Genomic DNA, 22,850 nt, shown 5'->3' with positions numbered 1-22,850 from the left:
TACCATGTATTTCAACTGTTTTCTTTTTAAAAGCAAGCTGGATGCGATCATGTTTTAAACTCAAAAGCCCGGAGAGATAAATGTGGGGTTTGTGGTGGCGATAATTCTTCGTGCAAAACGGTGGCAGGAACATTTAACACAGTACATTATGGTAAGAATTTGTTCCTAAGAGCTGTGAGAAGAAAAATAGTCAAACTGTTAACATTATTAACCACATGTAATATGTAAAAGTATTTGTGTAAAACATAAAATCAGTCTTGTTAAGGTATATTACCCATCTGGCTATAAGACGCCTAACAGTGAGAATTCTGATATATTCCTTTGTCGCCACCCTTTACGCCATGCTTAGAGAAAATGAACCAGTCTGTGGAATGCTCAATTGCTGCTCAATTCTTTTCAGGTTACAACGTTGTGGTCCTAATTCCAGCTGGTGCTACCAACATCGATGTGCGGCAGCACAGTTTCTCAGGGAAATCAGAGGATGATAACTACTTAGGTGAGATGGGTGTCCCTGCCTTTTGTAGGAATTCTGGTTCCTTTTCCCTGTAGCATGTGGAGAGCGTTCAGATTTCATAAAAGACGTTGATTTTGAAACTCATTATTTTATATTCCTTCATGCATTATACCCTCAGTATATTGATTTAAGAGTCGTGTAGTTACACTAGTCAATATCAAGCAATTGACTCTGGATCTTAGAAAATAGAAATGCCCCAAATCAAATTTTGAGAACACTAGCCTTGTAAGTTTAGCATAAAATCATTGCTATCTTTGAGTCATTAAAAAAAAAAAAAAAAAAACCTGTCCTTTGAGTAACTGACATGCCAGTGTTATTATAAAGGTGTTACTTAACCAATAGCAGACCACAGGTGGACTTATTCAATATTTCATTATGCTTGATCATTCCAAAAGGTTCTATACTGGCAATATTTTTCTTAGGTCATTACTAACATGGCCCATCTGGCTTTTCTATAGATTCTCCATCCTTCTCTCACCATGGCCAGGATCATGAGTAATTCAAATTTATTCCTGTTTTCTAACCACAACTCACCAGGAACTTTGTGTTCTTTTTTTTTTAAGCTGGTGGCTCATCCCAGTTCCACTTCAATTTATTATTTTGTAAACTTTCATAAATGATTAAGAAATTCACCCAATTATTTTTAATTTAAAAAAAGGACATGGGGACTGGGATAATGACAGAAAAGGATTGAGCTAGTCACTTAGCACAACTAGACTCTTCCTAGCTGTGAAAAACAGCAGGAGTTGCACTTAGATCTAGAAGAAACCAGGGTAGTCGTGCTGGGCTGCCAATTTTTGAAAGAAATGAGTGGCCTTTCTGATAATGCCCAGACAGGGACTCTACTTATCCGTCTTGAATACAGCCTCTATAGAGGCTCTACAGCACATTCCTCTGTTGTAGCATTTTCTGCAGTGTCTCGTTGTTCATTCAGTCAGCCACTTATTTAGTATGTGCCAGGCCCTGTTCTAGGCATGACAAGCAAACTGAACAAAAACATTAACAAATAAAAATCTCTGTCTTCTTAGAACTTACTTTTTAGTGGGAAGAGATAGACGATAAACAATAACTTAATAGATAAGCAAACTTTATTCTGTTAGAAGGTCATAAGTAAAATTAGAAAATAGAGGAAATTGCGATACTGAGGGTGGAGCAGGAACAGTAGAATTGAAAATACTTGAATTGTAACTGATAATGGATATCTGGGGAAGAGCATTCTAGGCAGAGGGGAATAACCAGTGTGAAACCCTAGAAAGAGTAATGCGTCTAATTTGTTCCAAGGTTAGAGGGAGGCCAGTGTGGCTGGAGCTGTGTAAGCACAGAGGAGAGTCCTGCTGCTGCTAAGTCGCTTCAGTCGTGTCCGACTCTGTGCGACCCCACGGACGGCAGCCCGCCAGGCTCCCCCTCAGATGAGTTTAAACATGTGTCAGGACTAAATCAGAGAGGGCCACATATAACTGTTGAAAGAGCTTGTATTGTAAGAGACAGGTAGCTACTGGATATTTTGAACCAAGGACTAGCATGATAGAGTCATATTTCTATTTTCAAAAGAGTACCCTACTTGTTACACTGAGAATGAGGGGATGGTCAGGGGAAAGGGTATCGGGTAGAAACAGACCTTCGGGTAGGTACCGGAAAGGTCAGGGTAGAAACAGAAAGACTGGTTAGGAAGTTATTGAAATAATCAAAGAGTTGCTAGTGGTTTGGCTCCAAATGGGAGCAGTAGAATTGGCAGTAAAATAGTCAAATTAGTCAAAATCTGGATATCTTTTGAGGGTGGAGCCATCATGACTAGTGGGTGGCTTGAATATGGTATGTGAGAGAAAGAGAAGGCTCAAGGGTGACTCCACAGTTTTGACCTGAGCAGCTGGGAGAATGGAGTCACTATCAACTCAGCTGAGACTTGTTTCTTATATATTCATGTGACCACTACTGTTTTAGGATCAGAATCTGTGATTTTGTATCTTTAGCTCAAGATATAAAGCCTTTACATAATATGAACTGAGTACATGATGGCTGAGTTATTGAATAACCATCGTTCACGCTATCTTTACTGAGTGCCTACCATTAATGGGGATGGAATTATGATGGAAATGTATAGACTCTTCCTTCTTTTATTTGTTTATAGTTTATTTCTTTCTTTATTTTTGGGTGTGCTGGGTCTTTGTTGCTGTAAGGACTCTTCTTTAGCTGTTGAGAGTGGGGGACTACTAGTTAGGGTGCAGAGGCTTCTTATTGCAGTGGCTTCTTCTTCTTGCAGAACACTGGCTCAGCACGAGGACTTCAGTAGTTGGGGCATGTGGGCTCAGTAGTTGGGCCTCCTGGGCTGTGGCACACAGGCTCTAGAGCTGTGGCTCACAGGTTTCGTTGCTCTGCAGCATATGGGATCTTCCCGAATCAGGGATCAAACCCATGTCTCCTGCACTGGCAGGGAGATTCTTTACCACTGAGCCAGCAGGGAAGCCCTCCTTCTTTTAAGCATGCATGCTAAGTTGCTTTAGTCATGTCCAACTCTGTGCAACCTTATGGACTGTAGTCAGACAGGTTCCCCTGTCGATGGGATTCTCCAAGCAAGAATACCAGAGTGGGTTGCTATTTCCTTCTCCACTTCTTCTTTTAAGAAAGACTATTAAATCTTTCTTGGAATCAGTTCTCAGTGGTCACATCAGCTTTTCCACACCCCAAATACTCAAAGGAGTGGTGCCTTTTAAAACAGTTAACAAAGTTATTGGGGATCCTTTTCAAATTATTTTTGGGGAATCCCACATTTTTCCTTCAACCACTGTACAAAATGGGTCAGACATTTTTCTTCGTGGACTGGGTTATAAATTAGAGCCTGTGATTTCTGTGGTCTTACTACTTCCTAATTAAATCCAGCAGCATTGCATGCAGCCTCCTTTACTGGTTAATTTCCTGAGAGCCAAATGCCATGTTGAACCATTCCTTTCTTCTCAAAAAAGAGAAGGATTCTCCAGTGTTCTTCTCCTTCTGGGGAAAAAATACCCTTTTAAGCAGTGACCTCAGTTCAATTCATCAACCAGGTTGTGCACCTAAATTAGGGAGGACCTTCCGATATCCTTTGATGTCTCACTAGAGGTTTCTTAATCTCCTTGTAAAGAATAAAAGCAAAATTAAAGAAGGTTTGTCATCTGGGATGGGCAGTTTGAAGTAGTCATGGCTCTTTAATGGAACATTATGGGAAAGTTACCTGTTGGTCAAAGAACGTCTCTCTGGAAGCAAATGAAAAGTGCAAGCAAAGATGGTACGTCACAGTTCACCGAGTGTGAAGGTTAAGACCTCAAAGCCTTTGAACCTTACAGTGGTTTCTTAACAAGTTAGGAACAGTATGATGTTGTTATCAAATCTGGCGTGTGTTAATGTTTACTCTCGGTTTGAAGGAAGGCACAGCAAATGCTCTAAGAAGATTTTAAAGCCCCCAGTTGAGTCTTGCTGGAGTCCAGCCCCAGCTGTTTCGTTGCTAAGCAATCATCATCCTTATCCCTCATATTTTTTTTTAAGGTCAGTCAAGGCATACTCTTTTTGCATGTGTTGGTGAAGAAGCAATTTCCAGGAGGGCCTTTGTAGCCGCCCAGCTCTGATGGGTGAAATGGGGGGGAAACCAACCCAGGAAATTAGCTCCCTAATCGCATTAGTGGGAGGTTGGGCAGTAGACGGTTGTTTTCAGGAAACTATTTGTTTCACGAGGTACCGAAGCAGAAAGCCTCTGTGTCAAAGGTCATCCTTTCAACATAGACCCCCTCCCTCCAGTTGGGTTAAAGCCAAGTTGCACCCAGTGCTACCATCTTCTTCGTATTTCTTAAGGAGAAAAAAGGAGTCATTTCCATGGTGTTTATTTGTCTCCAGGATGCTAACCTTTGATGAATAGTGTCAGCGAGAAGACAGGAATCGATTCAGTTCAAGATAAAGCAGGAACTCCATTTCACTTGATTATTCCTATCTCCTTTCCTACTCACCATTTGCTGGGATAAAGAGCATGCAGTGAAGGGTGAAATGCCCCCAAGTCAGCATAAGCATGCGAGGAAGCCTGGAGATGTTGGAAAGGGTCCCCAGAATTAACCTAGGATAGATGATTGCTCTTTCAATACAGACAGAACTGGATTACCGCTTAATTTACAGAACTGGCCTTGTGACATCTCATTTCCCCATTTTCAGTGACGCATCAGCTGGGTAGCTAGCCTTCGACTCCACTTGAAAGCGCTGGGTGATTTTGCTGGCAGCACATCCTGCCACTGCCATGCAAGTGCCCGCATCAGGAGGCAGCCTTAGGAGGCCTGAGGTGCCACAGAAACAACCTCTTCTCCAACCAGTGACCCACTGAAACTCCTGCATCTTGCATGACTGGTGGGTCTCATGCTGCAGGAGCTGTGGGGAGACGAGGTTGTCGGAGGTTTATACTGATAGGAAAACAGTTATTTGGCTGAAAGCTCTCTGTTCTTCTTGTCACAAATGTCAGGTTCAGTCGGTCACTTGTTCTTTCAGTGTCGTTGATTGAGCACCTACTATGGGCTGGGATCTTTCTTAGGCTTATACAAGCACCTTTTTAAGTGTTGACTTTACTCAAAGAGGTTCATGCAATCTAGCAAAATCAACAACTTAATTAAAAAAAAATCTATAGCTAAACATATTTGCTTTCAATTTGCACATAAGGTAAAGAATGCCTGAAATCATTCACTGATTCATGAACATTTGTTGGCTTTCTTCTTGAAAAACTGGTGGTTGATAGGCTCTGGAGATACATTTCCATGATTAGAAGTCACCTGGCCTCAGAAAATATTTTAACAATATTTAAGTCATGCTTTTCTTATCCATAAATTAAGCATCTATAAAAGCGTGATAAGAAGACAGTGCATTTGAAGGCATTTTGATCTGCCAGCTACCAAATCCTATATGCACTATCTTTTTCAAAATTTACAACAATTCTGTAAGAAAGCTGGGCTTCCCTGATGGCTCAGACAGGAAAGAATCTGCCTGCAACGCGGGAAATCCGGGTTCGATCCCTGGGTCGGGAAGATCCCCTGGAGAAGGAAATGGCAACCCACTCCAGTACTCTTGCCTGGAGAATTCCATGGACAAAGGGGCCTGGTAGGCTACAGTCCATAGGATTGCAAAGATTCCAACAGGACTGAGTGACTAACACTTTCATTTTCACTTTATAAGAAAGCCGTTATCCAGAGGAAGAAACGGAGGCTTAGAGAGGTTGAGAAACTTTCCCGAGGTCACACAAGCAAAGTGGGACAAATTAAAATCCTTATGGGTCTGACTTCAGATATTATGCCTTTAACCACTTCAGTTTATTGCCTCCACATAGAAATATGTGTAGCTGAACTGGGGATGAACATGGCTGGAAGTCAAGGTTTATTGGTGGAAGTGAATGGTGAGGTTGGAAGAATAAGTCAAGATAAGAGAGTGATGCTGAGGAGTTTGAACAACATTCTGTTGGTAGTAGGGACAATCAAATGATTTTGAATCAAAAAGAAACCAAGATCTTGGATTACCTTTTTTAAAAGATTGTGTTTTTAAAGGCTTTGTTTCCTGTGCCACCACTCTCTTCCTAACCATTTCAAGTGAAAGCATCTTACTGTTCCCTCAGGGCCAAGATAAGGCTTATAAGGGTAGAAATTCTGGTAGGTGAAGCACTGCTTTAGGGGCCAAATTTGATGCAGTTCATTCTTGAGCCTGCAAAGAATAGTCTTTGCATCCATATAGTGCCCAGTGTGGTGAACTCTGTGAGGTTCCCGTGTCTACAAAAACAAGGGCCCTGCTACCACTGAGGCACGGAGTCTATTCAGAGCTACATCACAGCCTTCATTCATTTCCACATAAAAGTACGATATCTAATTTCCCTAAATCCTCTCAACCTCTTCTGTATATGCATTGCTTCTGGTCTGCATGGTGAAAGACAACACATCACCTGCATCAGTGAAAGACATGTTAGGATGGGGCAGATACCTGGGATAACTTGGCTTCTACCCATCCCAGAACCAAAACAGATGTCACTAATGATGCTGAGACATGATGCTGAAAAGAAATCCTGTTCTCCATAGTTTCTTGAGTGACTAGTACCAAATGATTAACATTGGTGTCTGGGAAGAAACCTATTTGCCAACCCTGAGTTAAGTTTCCACATTCCTTTTATTCACCTAAGTATTTATATGGCCTGTGTGTTTTAAGGGTTCCTTCCCTGCTGAGATATGCTAATTGTGTACAACTTACTAAAGAGAAGGGGCCTCTTTCTAGTATTGTGTTCAGAGCTCAAATGTTTTGTAGTTCTGCTTTCTTGAGTACTTGTTACATGTCAGGCTTAAAACATGGAATAGTTCATTATTCAAAGAGCAGTTGTACTGGGAAAAAAAAAGTGGTACTTAAAAATTTTTATAGTAACTGAAAGTGAAAGTTAGTTGCACAGTTGTCTCCAACTCTTTGCGATCCCATGGACTGTAGCCTGCCAGGCTTCTCTGTCCTTGGAATTCTCCAGGCACGAGTACTGGAGTGGGTTGCCATTTCCTTCTCCAGGGGATCTTTCCGACCCTGGCATCAAACCCAGGTCTCCTGTACTGCAGGCAGATTATTTACCAACTGAGTTAATAACTACTAGGGAGAAAATGTGATTGGGAAATTATTTGAAATTAATCAAAAAGTATGAAAATAAATTTTATTTTTTCTTATGTTCAACAAAATTACATTTTGATTTTACCCATGCCCAGGTTTTTAGAATGGAGAATATGTCAATGAATAAATATTTTTGCCTAAGTTTTTGAGTCAAGTTATATAACATCAGAGTGGTACATTCTTTGCTTAAAGTTTGAGCTCAACAGTAAAATCTGAAAAGGAATCATTTTTAAAAAAGCTTCCTGAGATTTTTTTTATTTACTTTCCCAACAATCTCTCTTGACATTTGGAGAACTAAATTATTCCTTCTGAAACAGCTGTCCTCTCATCTTCTTTGTCCATTTTCTTTCCTTTCCTTAAATGTCTGACTGGTCTAACTCTGTCATGTTGGCCAGTGTTTTGGCACTTGACTCAAGCTGTTCTCCAACATTACTTTTTCAGCTTCACTGATTATTTCATCTTTTGCAATATTTGCAGTAGATTCATTCATTCTCCCTCCCCCCTCAAAAAAAAACTATTTTTGAGCATCTACCATGTGTTCTTTCAGAAGCTGAGATATAACTGTGAACAAAACAGTCCAAAAATCCTTGCTTACATTATTTTTCTGGGAGAGTGGAGACAGCATAAACAAAGTGCTATGGAGAAAAATTAAGCTAGGAATTGGATAAGAAGTTTGGATGGAAGGGATTTGAAGGTTTAAAAAGAATGATCCAGGTAGGCTTTACCATGCAACAAATTATCTCATGATCTAGTGACTTAGAATAACAAGTGTAAACAGTATACATGTTTCCATGCGTCAGGAATCTGGCAGCAGCATAGCTGGGTGCTTTTGGCTTGCGGTCTCTCCTGAAGTGGCTGTGAAGACTTCAGTTAGGGTTGTGATTCTATCTGAAACCTTGACTGGGGCTAGCAGGTCCACTTAATTGCTCTTGGCAGAAGGCTTTGGTTCCTTGCTGCCTTTTGCAGAAGGCTTCTCAGTGGAGCTGCTTGAGTATCTTAACAATTCAGCAGCTGGCTTCTCCCAAAGCCAGAGATTCAAGGAAGAGCAAGGTGGAGTCCTAATGCCTTAGACATAGCCTTGGACATCACAGTATCCTAGTGATTATACAGTCAGTGCAACTCAATGTAGGAGGGGACAGCACAAGGTATAATTATAGAAGGCAAGGATCGTTGGGACCATATTAGAGGCTGACTGCCTCAGTGGGTCTTGCCAAAGAAGTGATATTTGAGCATCATAGTGGTCATGGATTTTCAATTTCAACATCTGTCAAAACAGGACAACAAAGATTCAATAGGTTCAACTATTGAATGAAATATAAAGAGTTATTTGGGTGGGAACCAGTTTTATAAATGTTCATTTCATTAATAATATATTTTTAAATCATACGCTTTCTTTTTTTAAATTGAGGTAACTTTGGAAAAATGGTTTGGGTTCTCAAGATCATGGCTGAAATTCTGGAACAGGAACTATGAGGTCTCTGTGTTTATGTGTTCATATGTGTCTGTATGTGTGTTATAGATGTGTGGTATTCCCAAAAGTTAATTCATAAAGGAGCTCTATTGACTTAAAGGAAATTAAATACTCATAAATATTCAAAAATACAAAATAATCAGGTCAGAATAAATTTCAGGCTCATATTATCTGAAAAATGTTCAGGACAAAATTGATTTCTGGTATTGAAAGTGGTTTAAGGTTTTTGGTGTGAGAAAACTAAGATCATGGGATCTGGTCCCATAACTTCATGGCAGATAGATGGGGAAACAGTGGAAACAGTGGCTGACTATTTTTCTGGGCTCCAAATTCACTGCAGATGGTGATTGCAGCCATGAAATTAAAAGACACTTACTCCTTGGAAGGAAAGTTATGACCAACCTAGATAGCATATTAAAAAACAGAGACATTACTTTGCCAACAAAGGTCCGTCCAGTCAAGGCTATGGTTTTTCCAGTGGTCATGTATGGATGTGAGAGTTGGACTATAAAGAAAGCTGAACACCAAAGAATTGATGCTTTTGAACTGTGGTGTTGGAGAAGACTCTTGAGAGTCCCTTGGACCGCAAGGATATCCAGCCAGTCCATCCTAAAGGAGATCAGTCCTGGGTGTTCATTTGAAGGACTGATGTTGAAGCTGAATCTCCAATGCTTTGGCCACCTGATGCGAAGAGCTGACTCATTGGAAAAAACTCTGATGCTGGGAGGGATTGAGGGCGGGAGGAGAAGGGGGCGACAGAGGATGAGATGGTTGGATGGCATCACCGACTCAATGGACATGGGTTTGGGTGGACTCTAGGAGTTGGTGATGGACAGGGAGGCCTGGCATGCTGCAGTTCATGGGGTCGCAAAGAGTTGTACACGACTGAGCAACTGAACTGAACTGAAGTATAGACAAAGAGGTACACATGGGCAGGATTTTCTAAGATTGGATTAAATTTGGTTGGGTAAATGGATTTTGTTAGGAATGGGCTAAGACAAGACTGGATTTGATTTGTCTCTCCAAAGTATTCTTGAAATGCTACTTTTGACAGATTGAGATGAGTTTCTTCACCTGTAAGTGATTTGTATTTGCTTTTGAGATCTTCCCTGATAGCTCAATTGGTAAAGAATCTGCTTGCAATGCAAGAGACCCCACTTTGATTCCTGGGTCAGGAAAATCTGCTGGAGAAGGGATAGGTTACCCACTCCAGTATTCTTGGGCCTTCCTTGTGGCTCAGCTGGTAAAGAATCCACCTGCAGTGTGGGATACCTGGGTTCAATCCCTGGGTTGGGAGGATCCCCTGGAGAAGGGAAAGGCTACTCACTCCAGTATTCTGGCCTGGAGAATTCCATGAACTACAGCCCATGGGGTTACAAAGAGTTGGACACGACTAAGAGACTTTCACAATGTTGGCTTCTAACATTATGTAAGTTTCACATGTACAACATTATATTTCTACTTGTGTATATACTACAGCACACTCACTACAAAAAATGTAGTTTCCATCCATCACCATCCAGTTGATCGCCTTACTCTTTTTGCCCTACCCTTGCCCACCCCCACCACTTCTCCTCTGGTAACCACATTCATTAGTTCCATCTGTAACCCTGTAACTGCAGGGCTTGTATCACAAACCCCAGTCTAATTAGCACTCTTGTGTTATATCTCAGCTAGTTTTCAAAGGCACCATGAAGGGTGGGTGTCTTTATCTCCACTTTAGAGATAAAGAAATCAAGACCAAGAGTGGAAAAGTGATGTCCCAAGGCCACATACTTGGGAAGTGGCAAAGCTCAGATTTGAGTCTGTGTGTGTCTGACTGAAAAGTCCACATTCTTCACACTCTATCAGCCTATCAATGTGTTCTTTCATTTTGCAAACAGAAAAATGGCAACAAATCAATGATTTCTTTTCTCACCACCAGCTTTATCAAGCAGTAAAGGTGAATTCTTGCTCAATGGAGACTTTGTTGTCACAATGTCCAAAAGGGAAATCCGTATTGGGAATGCTGTGATAGAATACAGCGGGTCCGACAACGTTGTGGAGAGAATCAACTCCACAGGTCGCATTGAACAAGAACTTCTGCTTCAGGTAAAAACTTGGCCATGAGCCCATGCCCCTTTTCTAATTCCATGAGTTGCCAGGCCCACATCCATCCTCTCCATTTTCTCTGTGCATTCCAGGTATTGTCGGTGGGAAAGTTATACAACCCCGATGTGCGCTATTCTTTCAATATTCCTATTGAAGACAAACCCCAGCAGTTTTACTGGAACAGTCATGGACCCTGGCAAGCATGCAGCAAACCCTGCCAAGGTATCTACTTTTAGGTTGAGTTCAGGGGATTTGACATGTTTTTTAATTCTTTTATTTCTTTCTTTTTGTGGAGGCAGCCAAATGTATGTAATCTATACATTTTTCTATCTGCATCCATTTTCTAATCTTTCTCTACCTCTGTCTGGTTACTTTGGGCTGGCAAGTTGAACTGTGTAAGGGATTTAGGACATGTTTGGTTTCCTCAGCATGTGTGAAGCCAAGCAAAATCAGCTCTGCCAAATTGACTTTCCCGAGACATAAATTTAGTAGTCATATTATATGCAATTTATCTGGTTTCCTTTTGTCTAATTTATGAGTTGGCAAACTACGGCCAGTGGGCCAAATACAACTCACTCCCTGCTTTTATAAATAAAGTTTTATTGGAACACAACTTTTTACATCTGTAAGTGGCTGCTTATGCCCTATAACAAGAGTTTAGTAGTTGCAATAGAGATCATATGACCCACAAAACCAAATATATTGACTATCTAACCCTTTCCAGAAAATGTTTGCCAGTCTCTGGTCTAGATAGTTGATGGAATAGGTTACTTTGTCTGAAAAATATTTTTTCCTCCTTGCTTAGGGGAGCGGAAACGAAAACCTATTTGCACCAGGGAATCTGATCAGCTTACAGTTTCTGATCAAAGATGTGATCGACTGCCTCAGCCGGCACCCATTACTGAACCTTGTGGCACAGACTGTGACCTGAGGTGAGGCCAGTGTTTCCTCTTGGTCTTTATTACTGAGTTGTGAAGGTTTGTAAGGAGCAGGTGGGATATTAGTCTTTAGGCCCCTTTCTTGTGTTTCAGTGAAATAAGCATTAGTCAATTTTCCATCCCTCTGAAACTGATTATCTAAGATATATGCCTGCAGATTTCTTGTTCTTTTCCTAAGAATTAAAAAAATAGCTAATAGAGTGTGGCAGCTGCCCAAGAAAGTGCTCGTTGGACCCTCGCAACTTGCTGCACAGGTATTATTATGACTGAGTTACATTGAATGCAAAAGTTTGTGGGTTTGGGGGTTGGTTTTTTTTTTTTAATTTTGTTTTTTTTCTGTTTGAAAGACTACAGAAAAGGAGAACCTCATCCATCAAAGTACCTTTAATAGTCAGTATCCACCCAGAATGTTTATCACCAGTATAAGAAGTTTTATATACATGAAAGTTGCAGTGCACTAAGGTAGTCATGGAAAGAACTAGAGGAAAATTTATATACAGATGGCAACCCGCTCCAGTAGTCTTGCCTAGTAAATCCCATGAACAGAGGAGCGTGGTAGGCTACAGTCCATGGGGTCGCAGAGAGTCGGACATGACTGAGTGACTTAACTTTTCACTTTCGTGTAAACAGTTCAATATTTAAGAAAAGTATGAAATTTGAGGCAGCAAATGGTGAGTGAGTAGAGAATTATAAAGCTTTTCCATTTTCCTGCAATTGACCGTGTCATGTTTGAATGTTCACCAGCTTGGGGGTTGCATTGTATAGTCTACATGTCAGTTAAATGCAGGTAAGATAGGCTGATGCTTGTCCTCCTTTCAGAGAAGAAATTACCAGCAGGGAATAGTTTGGGAAATTGTTAAGGTCTCATCATTCATAAATAGCAAAATGAACACAGAAATATTTTTTAGGTTCTGTGTCACCATGCCAAATCCTATCAAGTGGTATTGTCAGCTCCTAGGGCTGGAGTAAAGATTATTAAGTACCCTCAAGGCTCTGAGAGAAGAGAGGAGTGCTGTGATTAGCTAGTTATGTCTGGCAGTATTACGTTAGGCAGTATTAATTCGTTTTGAGTTATGTTCGTATAAACCCATTGCTTCAGTCAGTGGAGTTAAATTAGTTAAATTAGACTTAAAGTCTTTTCAAAAAATAATTAGCTAATTGCTGAACTGCATTAATCACTAAAACAGGGAAAAAAGATTGAGTTGGTAAATAGATTGCTTGATTTAACCTCATTAAATTGGGAAAGATGATATAAGATTAGCCTTATTTCAAATTATCACTGAAAATAATAATTAACTAGTATTAATTAGTACTGTGAATATCATTCAGCAGTAGAGTGGACCATTTACTAAGAACCATATTTAAATATTATGTTTTGATTCCTTGCTTGGGAGGATCGCCTTGAGGGGAAAATGGCAACCCACTCCAGTATTCTTGCCTGCAAAATTCCATGAACAGAGGTGCCTGGTTGGCTACAGTCCATGGGGTCACAAAGATTCAGATACAACTGAAGTGACTGAGCAAGCATGAATTATCCTAATATTTGTATATTGATTGTTATATAATCTTAACTAACATCCTACTTATTTGTATATCCTATAAAATTAATACAGTAATTCCTCAAACAGCACAGTGGTGTAAGTAGTATTATTATCTCCACTTCAGAAATAAGGAAAACAGAGTCTGAGAGAGGTATATCAAAGGTGATATTCTAAATTCCCCATTTGGAGAAAGTTACCTTTTTTTTTTTTTTTTTAATACTAACTTAAAAAAACTAAAAACCTAAACTGTACTGATACCGAAGGAGGAAAGTAGCTCAGGAACAGGCTTGGATGATGATGGCACCTCTGGCTGATTAAAGAAGAGGAAGTGAAGGAATTTTAGCCTTGCTTTTTGGTACAAGTATCTATTGTAGAAGTGACACACCTTGAGGATAATAATTTAGAAATAAAAAGAAAAAATTATAAGTTTACTGCTAGTTTTCACAGCCTTATAACTAGACAGGTATATACTCACATCTTAAGTAGAAGATCATGTTTGTTTTTTGTTTTTTTGTTTTTTTGTTTTTTTTTTTAGGGTTCAGTTCCAGCTGATTTTATTTCCTTCTCAAAAAAAGTTATTTACAGAAGGTATATATCAACAATCTGACAGGCAGTGAACTTGACATGATTAGCTGGCATGATTTTTTTTCTTTTTCTTTTTTCCCCCAAACATTGTTTTTTTGTGGCCTTGAATTTTCAGACAAATATTCTACACGGCATATTGCACAGGATGGATGGCAAAAAAAAGTTTAAAAACAAAAACCCTTAACGGAACTGCCTTAAAAGGCAGACGTCCTAGTGCCTGTCATGTTATATTAAACATACATACACACAATCTTTTTGCTTTATTATAATACAGACTTAAATGTACAAAGATGTTTTCCACTTTTTTCAATCTTTAAACACAACAGCTATAAACCTGAACACATATGCTATCATCATGCCATAAGACTAAAACAATTATATTTAGCGACAAGTAGAAAGGATTAAATAGTCAAATACAAGAATGAAAAACGCAGTACATAGTGTCGCGAACTCAAATCGGCATTTAGATAGATCCAGTGGTTTAAACGGCACGTTTTTGTTTATAAAAAAAGTGCAAAAAAGATGTGGTTTACAAGTTAAAGCTACAGGATCCCTTTTTGCTGTAAATGCACCAGTTTTAAAGCCTCTACATAAAACAGTATTTTGTTTAAAAAACTCGTTTTTCTTAAAAGCATACAGTGTTTGGCTAATTCTCCTCCCCTTTTAATAGGGCTGAGGTCGAACGATGGACACTGGTGGCAGGTTAAGGGATGCTGTCACTTTAAGAAGCCTGCAGATTGAAGTGTAAACATGGAGAAATTAGGGGCTGATTTTCAAAAACTGTGTGAGATATTAACCAGCCGCCTTATTATAAAATCAGGAAATCCAAACAGCGATTTACACCGATTAACACCCCCTTTATATATTTTTTACAAAAATACACTGAGAAAATAATCAAACGTTTTCATCTCTCTTGTCTTTTTTTGTTTTTTAAAAGTGTCAAAAGTCTACATTTAAATATAAAAAATTAAAAGTTAAAACTCTAGCCCTTCAGTGAAGGAGACGTAAAATGGCGTGGGTAACAACAACTACCAAAAAAAAAGAAAAAAGAAACGAAAGAAAAAAGAAAGTCAGGAAGAAAGAAATAAGGAAGTAAATAGAAAGAAAGCAAAGCAAAAGAAAGCAAAAAAAAAAAAAAAAAGGGACAAAATAAGAAAAAAAACGTTTGGCCAGTATAAATATGTCCACATATAAAATGGCATCTGATTACATTTACAAGGAAAAAAAAATACGAGGATGGAGCATCGGTGAGGGAAAAAAACACGTCTTCTCATTTACACCTATAAGGAATAAACACATACACACTGAGAAAAAATTTGGTCCTGAATTGGTTTTTTTTAAAGTCCAGCACAGATTTGAGTTGCGTTTGAATCCTTTAAAGAGTTAAGAATGAAAAAAAGCTGGTGATAATTTCTGTCGTAGGAATCAAACATAGCGCCATCTATCTGCTTTTTATATTATCCTACACTATTTTAAAAACTGCTCAACAGTCTTAATACAGAAATCTTTAAAAGATAGACAGGATGGCTACACTGCAAGGCTTTTGGGATCTTAGTTCCTCAACCAGGAATTGAACCCAGGCCCTCAGCAGTGAGAGCAGAGTACTAACCAGCAGACCATCTGGGAATTCCCTCGAAGATCATGTTCATTTGTCAGCATTCAAATGCATATCTTGCTGGTGTTTACAGACTGTTGGAAGAATAAAATTATTCATTGAAAAATATGCAAATGCAGAAACAAAGTTCAAATAAGCATTACTGTCTTCTCTCTGTCAACCTGAAAACTGCTATTAATTGTGATTTATATTAATTATTGCCAAGTATCTGTGTGCAAAATGGAAAAATAGTAGAGAGGATTGCACTGGTTGCTCAAATGCTTAGTTTTCCCCAAAACATTTTTATGGAACACTAGTTCAGCAAGTTGATCCAGAGCAAACCAATATGTGAGAAGAATTACTGTCTCCTCTACTATGTGAAGATTTGTAGCTTGGATTAACGATTTGAGGGCCCTGAGAAGTTCTGCAATAGAAGAACCTACTTATATCAGTAGTTTCCCAAATTATTTAATGCCACAATGCCCACACACACCCACTGCTGCTGCTAAGTCGCTTCCGTCGTGTCCGATTCTGTGCGACCCCATAGACGGCAGCCCACCAGGCTCCCCCGTCCCTGGGATTCTCCAGGCAAGAACACTGGAGTGGGTTGCCATTTCCTTCTCCAATGCATGAAAGTGAAAAGTAAAGTGAAGTCACTCAGTCGTGTCCGACCCTCAGCGACCTCGTGGACTGCAGCCTTCCAGGCTCCTCCGTCCATGGGATTTTCCAGGCAAGAGTACTGGAGTGGGGTGCCATTGCCTTCTCCGCCACACACCCACAGAGAAATACAATTTTTTTCTGTTCTCTTTTATTAACAAACACTTTGCCTTTCTGCAATATAAATTGTCACATGACATGAATGAATAAATTCAAAACACTGAAGGTGAGATGACTTTCCAGGTGAGAATAAATGAAGTGAGTAATAGCATTTTGAGACCTTTCCTAAGGCAGTACTGTGACCTTTCCACAGACTACAGTCTCTGCCGAAATTCCGGGGATTGTGCGAACATCAGGGAAACTCTAGCACACTGTTCCAGCCCAAGCTGCTGGTATGCTTTCTTTTGGGGAGGGAAGGAGGATTCCTGCCTCCCTTTTCCAGGATGGAAAATAACCTTTCCACAAGGAAGTGATGATGAAGGCAAAGAGAAGGTAACCAGGAATCAAAGGGCAGATGGAAGTTCCAGATGCCTCTATTGAACTGGTCCACATTTCTTGGCTCACTTCCTTAGGGAAGTGAGAGTTTGCCCAGATTAAACTTTGACAGGATGAGATAAAGCATTGTTGTACAATCCCCATATAACATCTTCCAGTTAGAACAAATCCGCCAAATACTGTGTCACTCTCACAGAACATCTCAGTAGCCCACTTTATATGCCAAATGTAGAAGTGGGTCAACTCTGACCTACTTTTGAGCATTTGTGAGAAATTCCAAGATAAGCGTGTGTCCAGCGCTCCTCTTCTTTCTGAGTGTAGAAGGGAGAACTCTTAGGGCTTTGGTATTTGACAAACCACCGAGTTTCTGAGCAGGAGAAAATTAATGGTCAATAGTGAAATCATCCTTTTGGGATTGCTAAATTTGATCGAAGTAACATGTCTCAAGCTCATTTATTTAGACTGTTCTATTCAAGTAATTTTTTTTTTTTCTTTTTAAAGCACTAGCCCCATTGCTGGAGTGTTAAAAGAGCCACTTGATTTATCAGTACATACTGAGCACCTCCTGTGTGCTGAGAAAGGCTTATTATATGTGCTAGGGATACAAAGTTGACACAAGTTTGTAGACTCAAATCTAATTTTAAAAGTGAATAATTGTGGGGCCGGAAGGGATAGATAGGTGGAGCACAGAGGATTTTTAGGTCCATGTGATACTATAATGGTGGATATGTTTCACTATACATATGTCCAACCCATGGAATATATAGCATCAAGAGTGAAGTCTAAGGAAAGATTTCAGTGATAATGATGTGTCAACAAAGATCCATCAGTGTGACATATGTACACTCTGGTGGGGGTGCGTTATAATCAGGAGGCTGTGCATTTGTGGGAGCAGGGGTGTATGGGGGCCGGGTGTTTGGAAATCTCTGTACCTTCCTCTCAGTTTTGTCATGGAACCTAAAACTGCTCTAAAAACATTAGTCTTTAAAAAAAAAACGGTAATTGAGTTATATATATGGTCCATACAATCTTTATTCATCAAGTAAAGTTTATGATACTTGAAATTCAGTTATAGTTCCAATTAAGTATTTAATTAATTGCAATCCATTCCTTTATTAATTCATAGAATGTCCATTGAGCATTTTCCAGCACGTGGCCACCTAGAAGTTTCCGAGAGAATGTTTCCAACAGTCGTTCGTTCTCTGTTAAAAAGCAACCTACTTGACAAACAAAATGCTGGGTTGCATGAGTCTTTTAAATATAAAATTGTTTTTTTTTTTTCTCTGTTGAATTCCTTTTTTTTTTATTTTTACTTGATTGAATTTCAGATTGACTGTATTGGGGGAGAATCTTCATAAAGATAGAACTTCTGACTGTCATTCTGTGACTTTGATGTATGTTGGCAATGATGAAAAATACATGGAAATGTCGGTTTCAAATTGAATTTTGGTGACTGACTGTGGTTTTGGGTTCATGGTATTTAAAGAAGAAAACAGAATTCAGCTCTTCTACCAGTTGAGTCTAGACAAGACATATATATTTAACAGTAATATTGGTTTCTCCCCCATGGTTTGTGTGTAGGTGGCACGTGGCCAGCAGGAGTGAATGTAGTGCCCAGTGTGGTTTAGGTTACCGCACATTAGACATCTACTGTGCCAAGTACAGCAGGCTAGATGGGAAGACTGAGAAGGTTGATGACAGCTTTTGCAGCAGTCACCCCAAACCAAGCAACCAGGAAAAATGCTCAGGAGAATGTAACACTGGTGGCTGGCGCTATTCAGCTTGGACTGAAGTAAGTTGGTTCTCATTCAGAGAGTCTTCTTGAATGTTAAATCTGATTAGCTGATGATGACTCCTTACAGAGCTGCATTGAGGAAACCTCATTAAGAGTACCATGATTGACTTATAATGCCTGCTCTCATTAAAACTACAGAAAAGAGTAATAAAATTGATCTGTGACGTCTGGTGTGGGCATAGCGTATGGAAAATTGGAAGTAGTGGAACAACTTAGCCAAACACTTTTTTCATATCCCACAGGCCATTTCTGATTTTGTTGTCCTATACCAGTTTGCTAATAGTGGCTTTGTTATGAACCTGGTAAATAAATTGATACCATAAACATATACCCCTAAAAAGAGCAAGTAGAACTGACCAGGCTTTGTTGGGTGGTTGTTTCCTTAGAATTAGAAGAGACAAGATAGCCTAGCCAGTATCTTAAGCATGCTTGATGAGAAACTTAGCAACACTTTGGCTTCATTTTTTTTTTTTTTTTTCCTTTCAGTGTTCTAAAAGCTGTGATGGTGGAACCCAGAGAAGAAGGGCTATTTGTGTCAACGCTCGTAATGATGTACTGGATGACAGCAAATGCACTCATCAGGAGAAAGTCACCATTCAGAAGTGCAGTGAGTTCTCCTGTCCAGAGTGGAAATCAGGAGACTGGTCAGAGGTGAGATGGGAAGGCTGTTAATTCCCTAACAGGTCATCTCTGATGCTCAGTTCTGAGCCTCTCCAGGTCAGTCCAAAGTTAAACCAGCTGCATCTTTCTCCCACCTCCCATTGAAGAAACAACTCTTCTTCCACCCACCCTGTGATTGTCTTACTGGACATGACTGATCCATGGGTGATCTCAGAGTTGTAGTGGGTTTAGCTGGATCACCCACCATAATAGCTTCTATTGGGGATTTTTGAAGTTCTAGTCCCTCACCTTCTTTCCTCTTTCAGACCTGGCTAAGTTGCTATAAAGGAAATCAGAGCTTTATTAATTATAAAGCTGCACTGGTTTAGATTTGAAGTTTTAAAAAAAATGAGATTCCCTGATTGCTTATCTTTGAAATTAGAGAATTGAACCCTAACAAGTGACCTATTTGATTACCCATCCAGTTGCTAGTGGAAAACTTGGGGAAAAAGAAAAAGGACCAGGCTGAGTGTTCCAGGTTTATGCTTTGCTTGTCTCTTATTTGAGGAAGCATATCAGATTGTTTAGAAAGGTGATCCCGGGACAACAAGAGAAAGAAGATGAAGCCTCTTTCTCAATTTTATAAACAGTGCTAGTATTTCCCAATGAGACTGTCTCTGAGCAGGTCCCCCCCCCCCCACGCACCGCCCGCAATGCACCTTCCTTCAGAGGAACACATGGCAAGGGAACAGAAATTGTCTTATTCATTGGGCCAAGTCAGGAATGTGGGGGGAGAGATATTTCTACAGCTTCTGTATCCATTCCCTTATCTCATTCAGGTAAGTGAAATATTAACTGTTTACTTTCAACATTAATTAAAATTTCAGTCTTAAAAGAATACTGTTAATGTCTCTAAATGGCAGAAAAGTAACAGTACATGTGATTAACAGTGTCTGTCTCCTGGACAGATTAACAGGAAAGCTAGTGCTTGTGTTTATGTTAAAAGCAGCCTTAGCTTCAATCTTGATCCCATATTTGGTTTAAAAAAAAAAAAAATGAAAGAAGGCATTGGATTTAAGTTCTACCTAGATAGCTAATACTAGATAAAGTATCATATCAAGTTATGTACCAAACCTTTCCAAAAACAGATAATGAAATAGAGGTGGGAAATATCAAAATATATATTCAGTGTGATCTATATGTTCTATAGCTAAAAGAGGAAAAGAGCAATATTTTAATAACGGTATCCCTTGGTAGATAGTGAGACTTGGGGCTTATTATATTTTTCTCTTTTATGTTTTTCTGTATTTTTCAAGTTTTCTACAATGAATGTAGATAACAATGATTATTATATTTAAGACTCCTTAAATGAACACGCGCTAAGCACTTCACTTGGGTTTTTCTTATTCAGTTTTCACAATTGCTGGCCATTAACACTATTGTATTCCCATTGTACAGCCAAGAAAACTGAAGTACTGGGAGATCACTTAACTTAGTATCCATAGTCAATTGTATTAGGTTAAAACCCAAGTTAATCTGACTCTTAAATTCCCTACCCTTAACTCACATGCTACCAAGCCATGGATGCTATTTTTCAGGATTTCAGAGCATGATGCTGTGTGAGATTTGTGCTGTGCTTGAAACTGGCCCAGATCCTGGGTAAATACAGAATGAATGAACGAATGAGTGACAGAGCCAAAAGCATAATGCTTGATATGTTTACAGATTGCGATGAGAGAGAGAGAGAGAGAGAGAAGAATTGCTCTGGGAAAAGAGCACACCTGGTTTTGCTAATCGATGACTAATCCGCAAGAACCAGAGTGCATTGTTCAGAAATGACCCTGACTAGCTGTGCCTTTTCTTACAGTGCTTGGTCACCTGCGGAAAAGGGCATAAGCACCGCCAGGTCTGGTGTCAGTTTGGCAAAGATCGATTAAACGATAGAGTCTGTGACCCTGAGACCAAACCAACCTCCATGCAGACCTGTCAGCAGCCAGAATGTGCGTCCTGGCAGGCGGGTCCCTGGGGACAGGTATTTTGAATGATAAAGTTCTTAACTACATTCTTTCCTTCTTATCTGGAGCAGGCCTGCAGAGGGACATTCCAGTGGCAGGGGTTTCACCACTGTAGCATGTGGCATGCACAGTCCCTCTGTGGCGCCAAGCGCTGGAAACCCTGTAACCATTCTGCCACACTTCTGAGGGTTGTTGTTCCCCTCCTGGAGCTGATCATTCCTTTTCCAGGCCCACGTGTGGGCGTTCGCCCTTGGGTTAAAACTGTAGATTGTGCACACGCACATTGGAACAAATTCACAACAGATCTCCTCGCGCCTGGCTGATGCTATCTACTAGCATGCGGCTGTGGGTCTGTAACAGAATGTGACCCAGCGCCAGTGTCTTTGGCAGGAGGGTCTGGGCTGGGATTTGAAAGGGATGTTTTAGCTCCCAATGTCATGCTTCCTGAGCTCACCTCTTAAAAATAAGTCAGGCTTTTCAAACAAAATTAATTAGATCAAAGTTTGCAGGCATCCTCTCTCCTTGAAAGAATCTCTTCCAAGTCCCTATTGTTGGTTTCACAGTCATTTGAACTATTCTGAAAGGAGAGAGTGAGAATCTCCCTTGGGCTTGCATTTAAGAAGTCATGACTCTTAGAATTAAGTCTTTCCTAATATAGAAGCAAAAGCGTTCTGGGTACTATTTAAGTAGCACTCCATGTTCCCTAGAGAAGCAGAGCAGCTGTTTGCTGTCACTTACGTAATCTCTCTAAGACTGCCTCTCCCTCCACCCAGTCCAACCACAGCCACAGCCTCGTCAGCCCCCTGGCTTATGTCTTCATTTCCAGCATGCGTGAAGTGAATGAGAGCAGCTTTATTACTGCACCCTTACAGTTTCTACCATTCACACTGGGGCTCTTCCAAATTTGCCACAGCATCCCTGGTGGTCAGAATGGTTGATCATGTTTGATCACACTCAGTCTGCCTACACTCCACACCTTGCCTCCTTTCTGTCTACATCTACATATCTCTTGTGGAGAGTGCATCTCAGGGCCACTGTTAAGATTTGAAGATAACATCTTTTAGAATTAACTGACCTTTTTTTTTTTTTCCATGTCTATGGCATGTCAGTCTTAGCCAGAGATTTGTCCCTCCTCTGACTAAACATACAGTTCACGGCAACCAACTGTTCTTTGTTGTTGTTTTTTTTCCCTTAATATTAGTGAAGTTTTACAAAAAGCAATTTAGCAAAAAGGAGATAGCCATACTCCTAACTCTGTATTTCAGAGTTAATACATTTATGATTTTCTTATGTTTTAAAAACTAGTATTAGAATAGTACTTATTTTGTTAACTGAAGTAAAACGCATGTAACAAAATTAACCATTTTGAAGTGAGCAAATCAGTGACATGTAGTACATTCAGAATGTTGTGCAACCTCCACCTCTATCTAGTTCTAAAACATTATATCACGCTGAAATACTCATCAAGCTGTTATTCCCCATTTCTCCTTCAAGCCTGTAGCCAGCATTCTGCTTTCTAGCTCCACGAGTTTACCTATTGATTTCATACAAATGAAATCAAGCAATACATGATTGTTTGGGTCTCCAGCTTCTTTCACATAGCAAAATGTTTTTGAGGTTCATCATACTGTAGCACACATCTCTACCTCATCCTTTTTATGTCTGCATGATATTCCATGTGTGCATATATTGTAATTTATCCATTTATCCCTCTAAGGATATTTGGGTTGTTTGCACTTTTTGGTCATTGTAAATAGAGCTTAATTCTTCTATAAATGTTTGGTAGAATTCACCAGTGAAGCCCTCTGGTCTTAAGACTTTTTTTTATTATGAGATCTTTGATTGATGAGTCAATATTTTTACTTCTTTTTCGTTTCTTCTTAAGTAGATTTTGTGATTTGTGTGTTTCTGGATAGTTTGTATG

General features: G+C 39.8%; 1 protein-coding gene across 1 annotated transcript in view; it reads left to right on the top strand.

Annotated features, from left to right (window-relative positions):
* The window catches only part of ADAMTS9 (ADAM metallopeptidase with thrombospondin type 1 motif 9), a 162,659-nt gene that overhangs the window by 58,089 nt on the left and 81,720 nt on the right, over positions 1–22,850 (top strand). Inside the window, exons 15-22 of the mRNA XM_052658936.1 lie at positions 34–151; positions 401–496; positions 10,540–10,706; positions 10,799–10,928; positions 11,512–11,638; positions 18,098–18,308; positions 18,798–18,962; positions 20,779–20,943. Coding sequence (XP_052514896.1) covers positions 34–151; positions 401–496; positions 10,540–10,706; positions 10,799–10,928; positions 11,512–11,638; positions 18,098–18,308; positions 18,798–18,962; positions 20,779–20,943 — 1,179 coding nt within the window. The remainder of the gene's footprint in view (positions 1–33; positions 152–400; positions 497–10,539; positions 10,707–10,798; positions 10,929–11,511; positions 11,639–18,097; positions 18,309–18,797; positions 18,963–20,778; positions 20,944–22,850) is intronic.

The sequence above is a fragment of the Budorcas taxicolor genome, chromosome 1 (genome assembly GCF_023091745.1).
Source record: "Budorcas taxicolor isolate Tak-1 chromosome 1, Takin1.1, whole genome shotgun sequence".
In the NCBI taxonomy this organism is placed as follows: domain Eukaryota; kingdom Metazoa; phylum Chordata; class Mammalia; order Artiodactyla; family Bovidae; genus Budorcas; species Budorcas taxicolor.
This window is presented reverse-complemented; position numbering and strand designations above follow the sequence as displayed.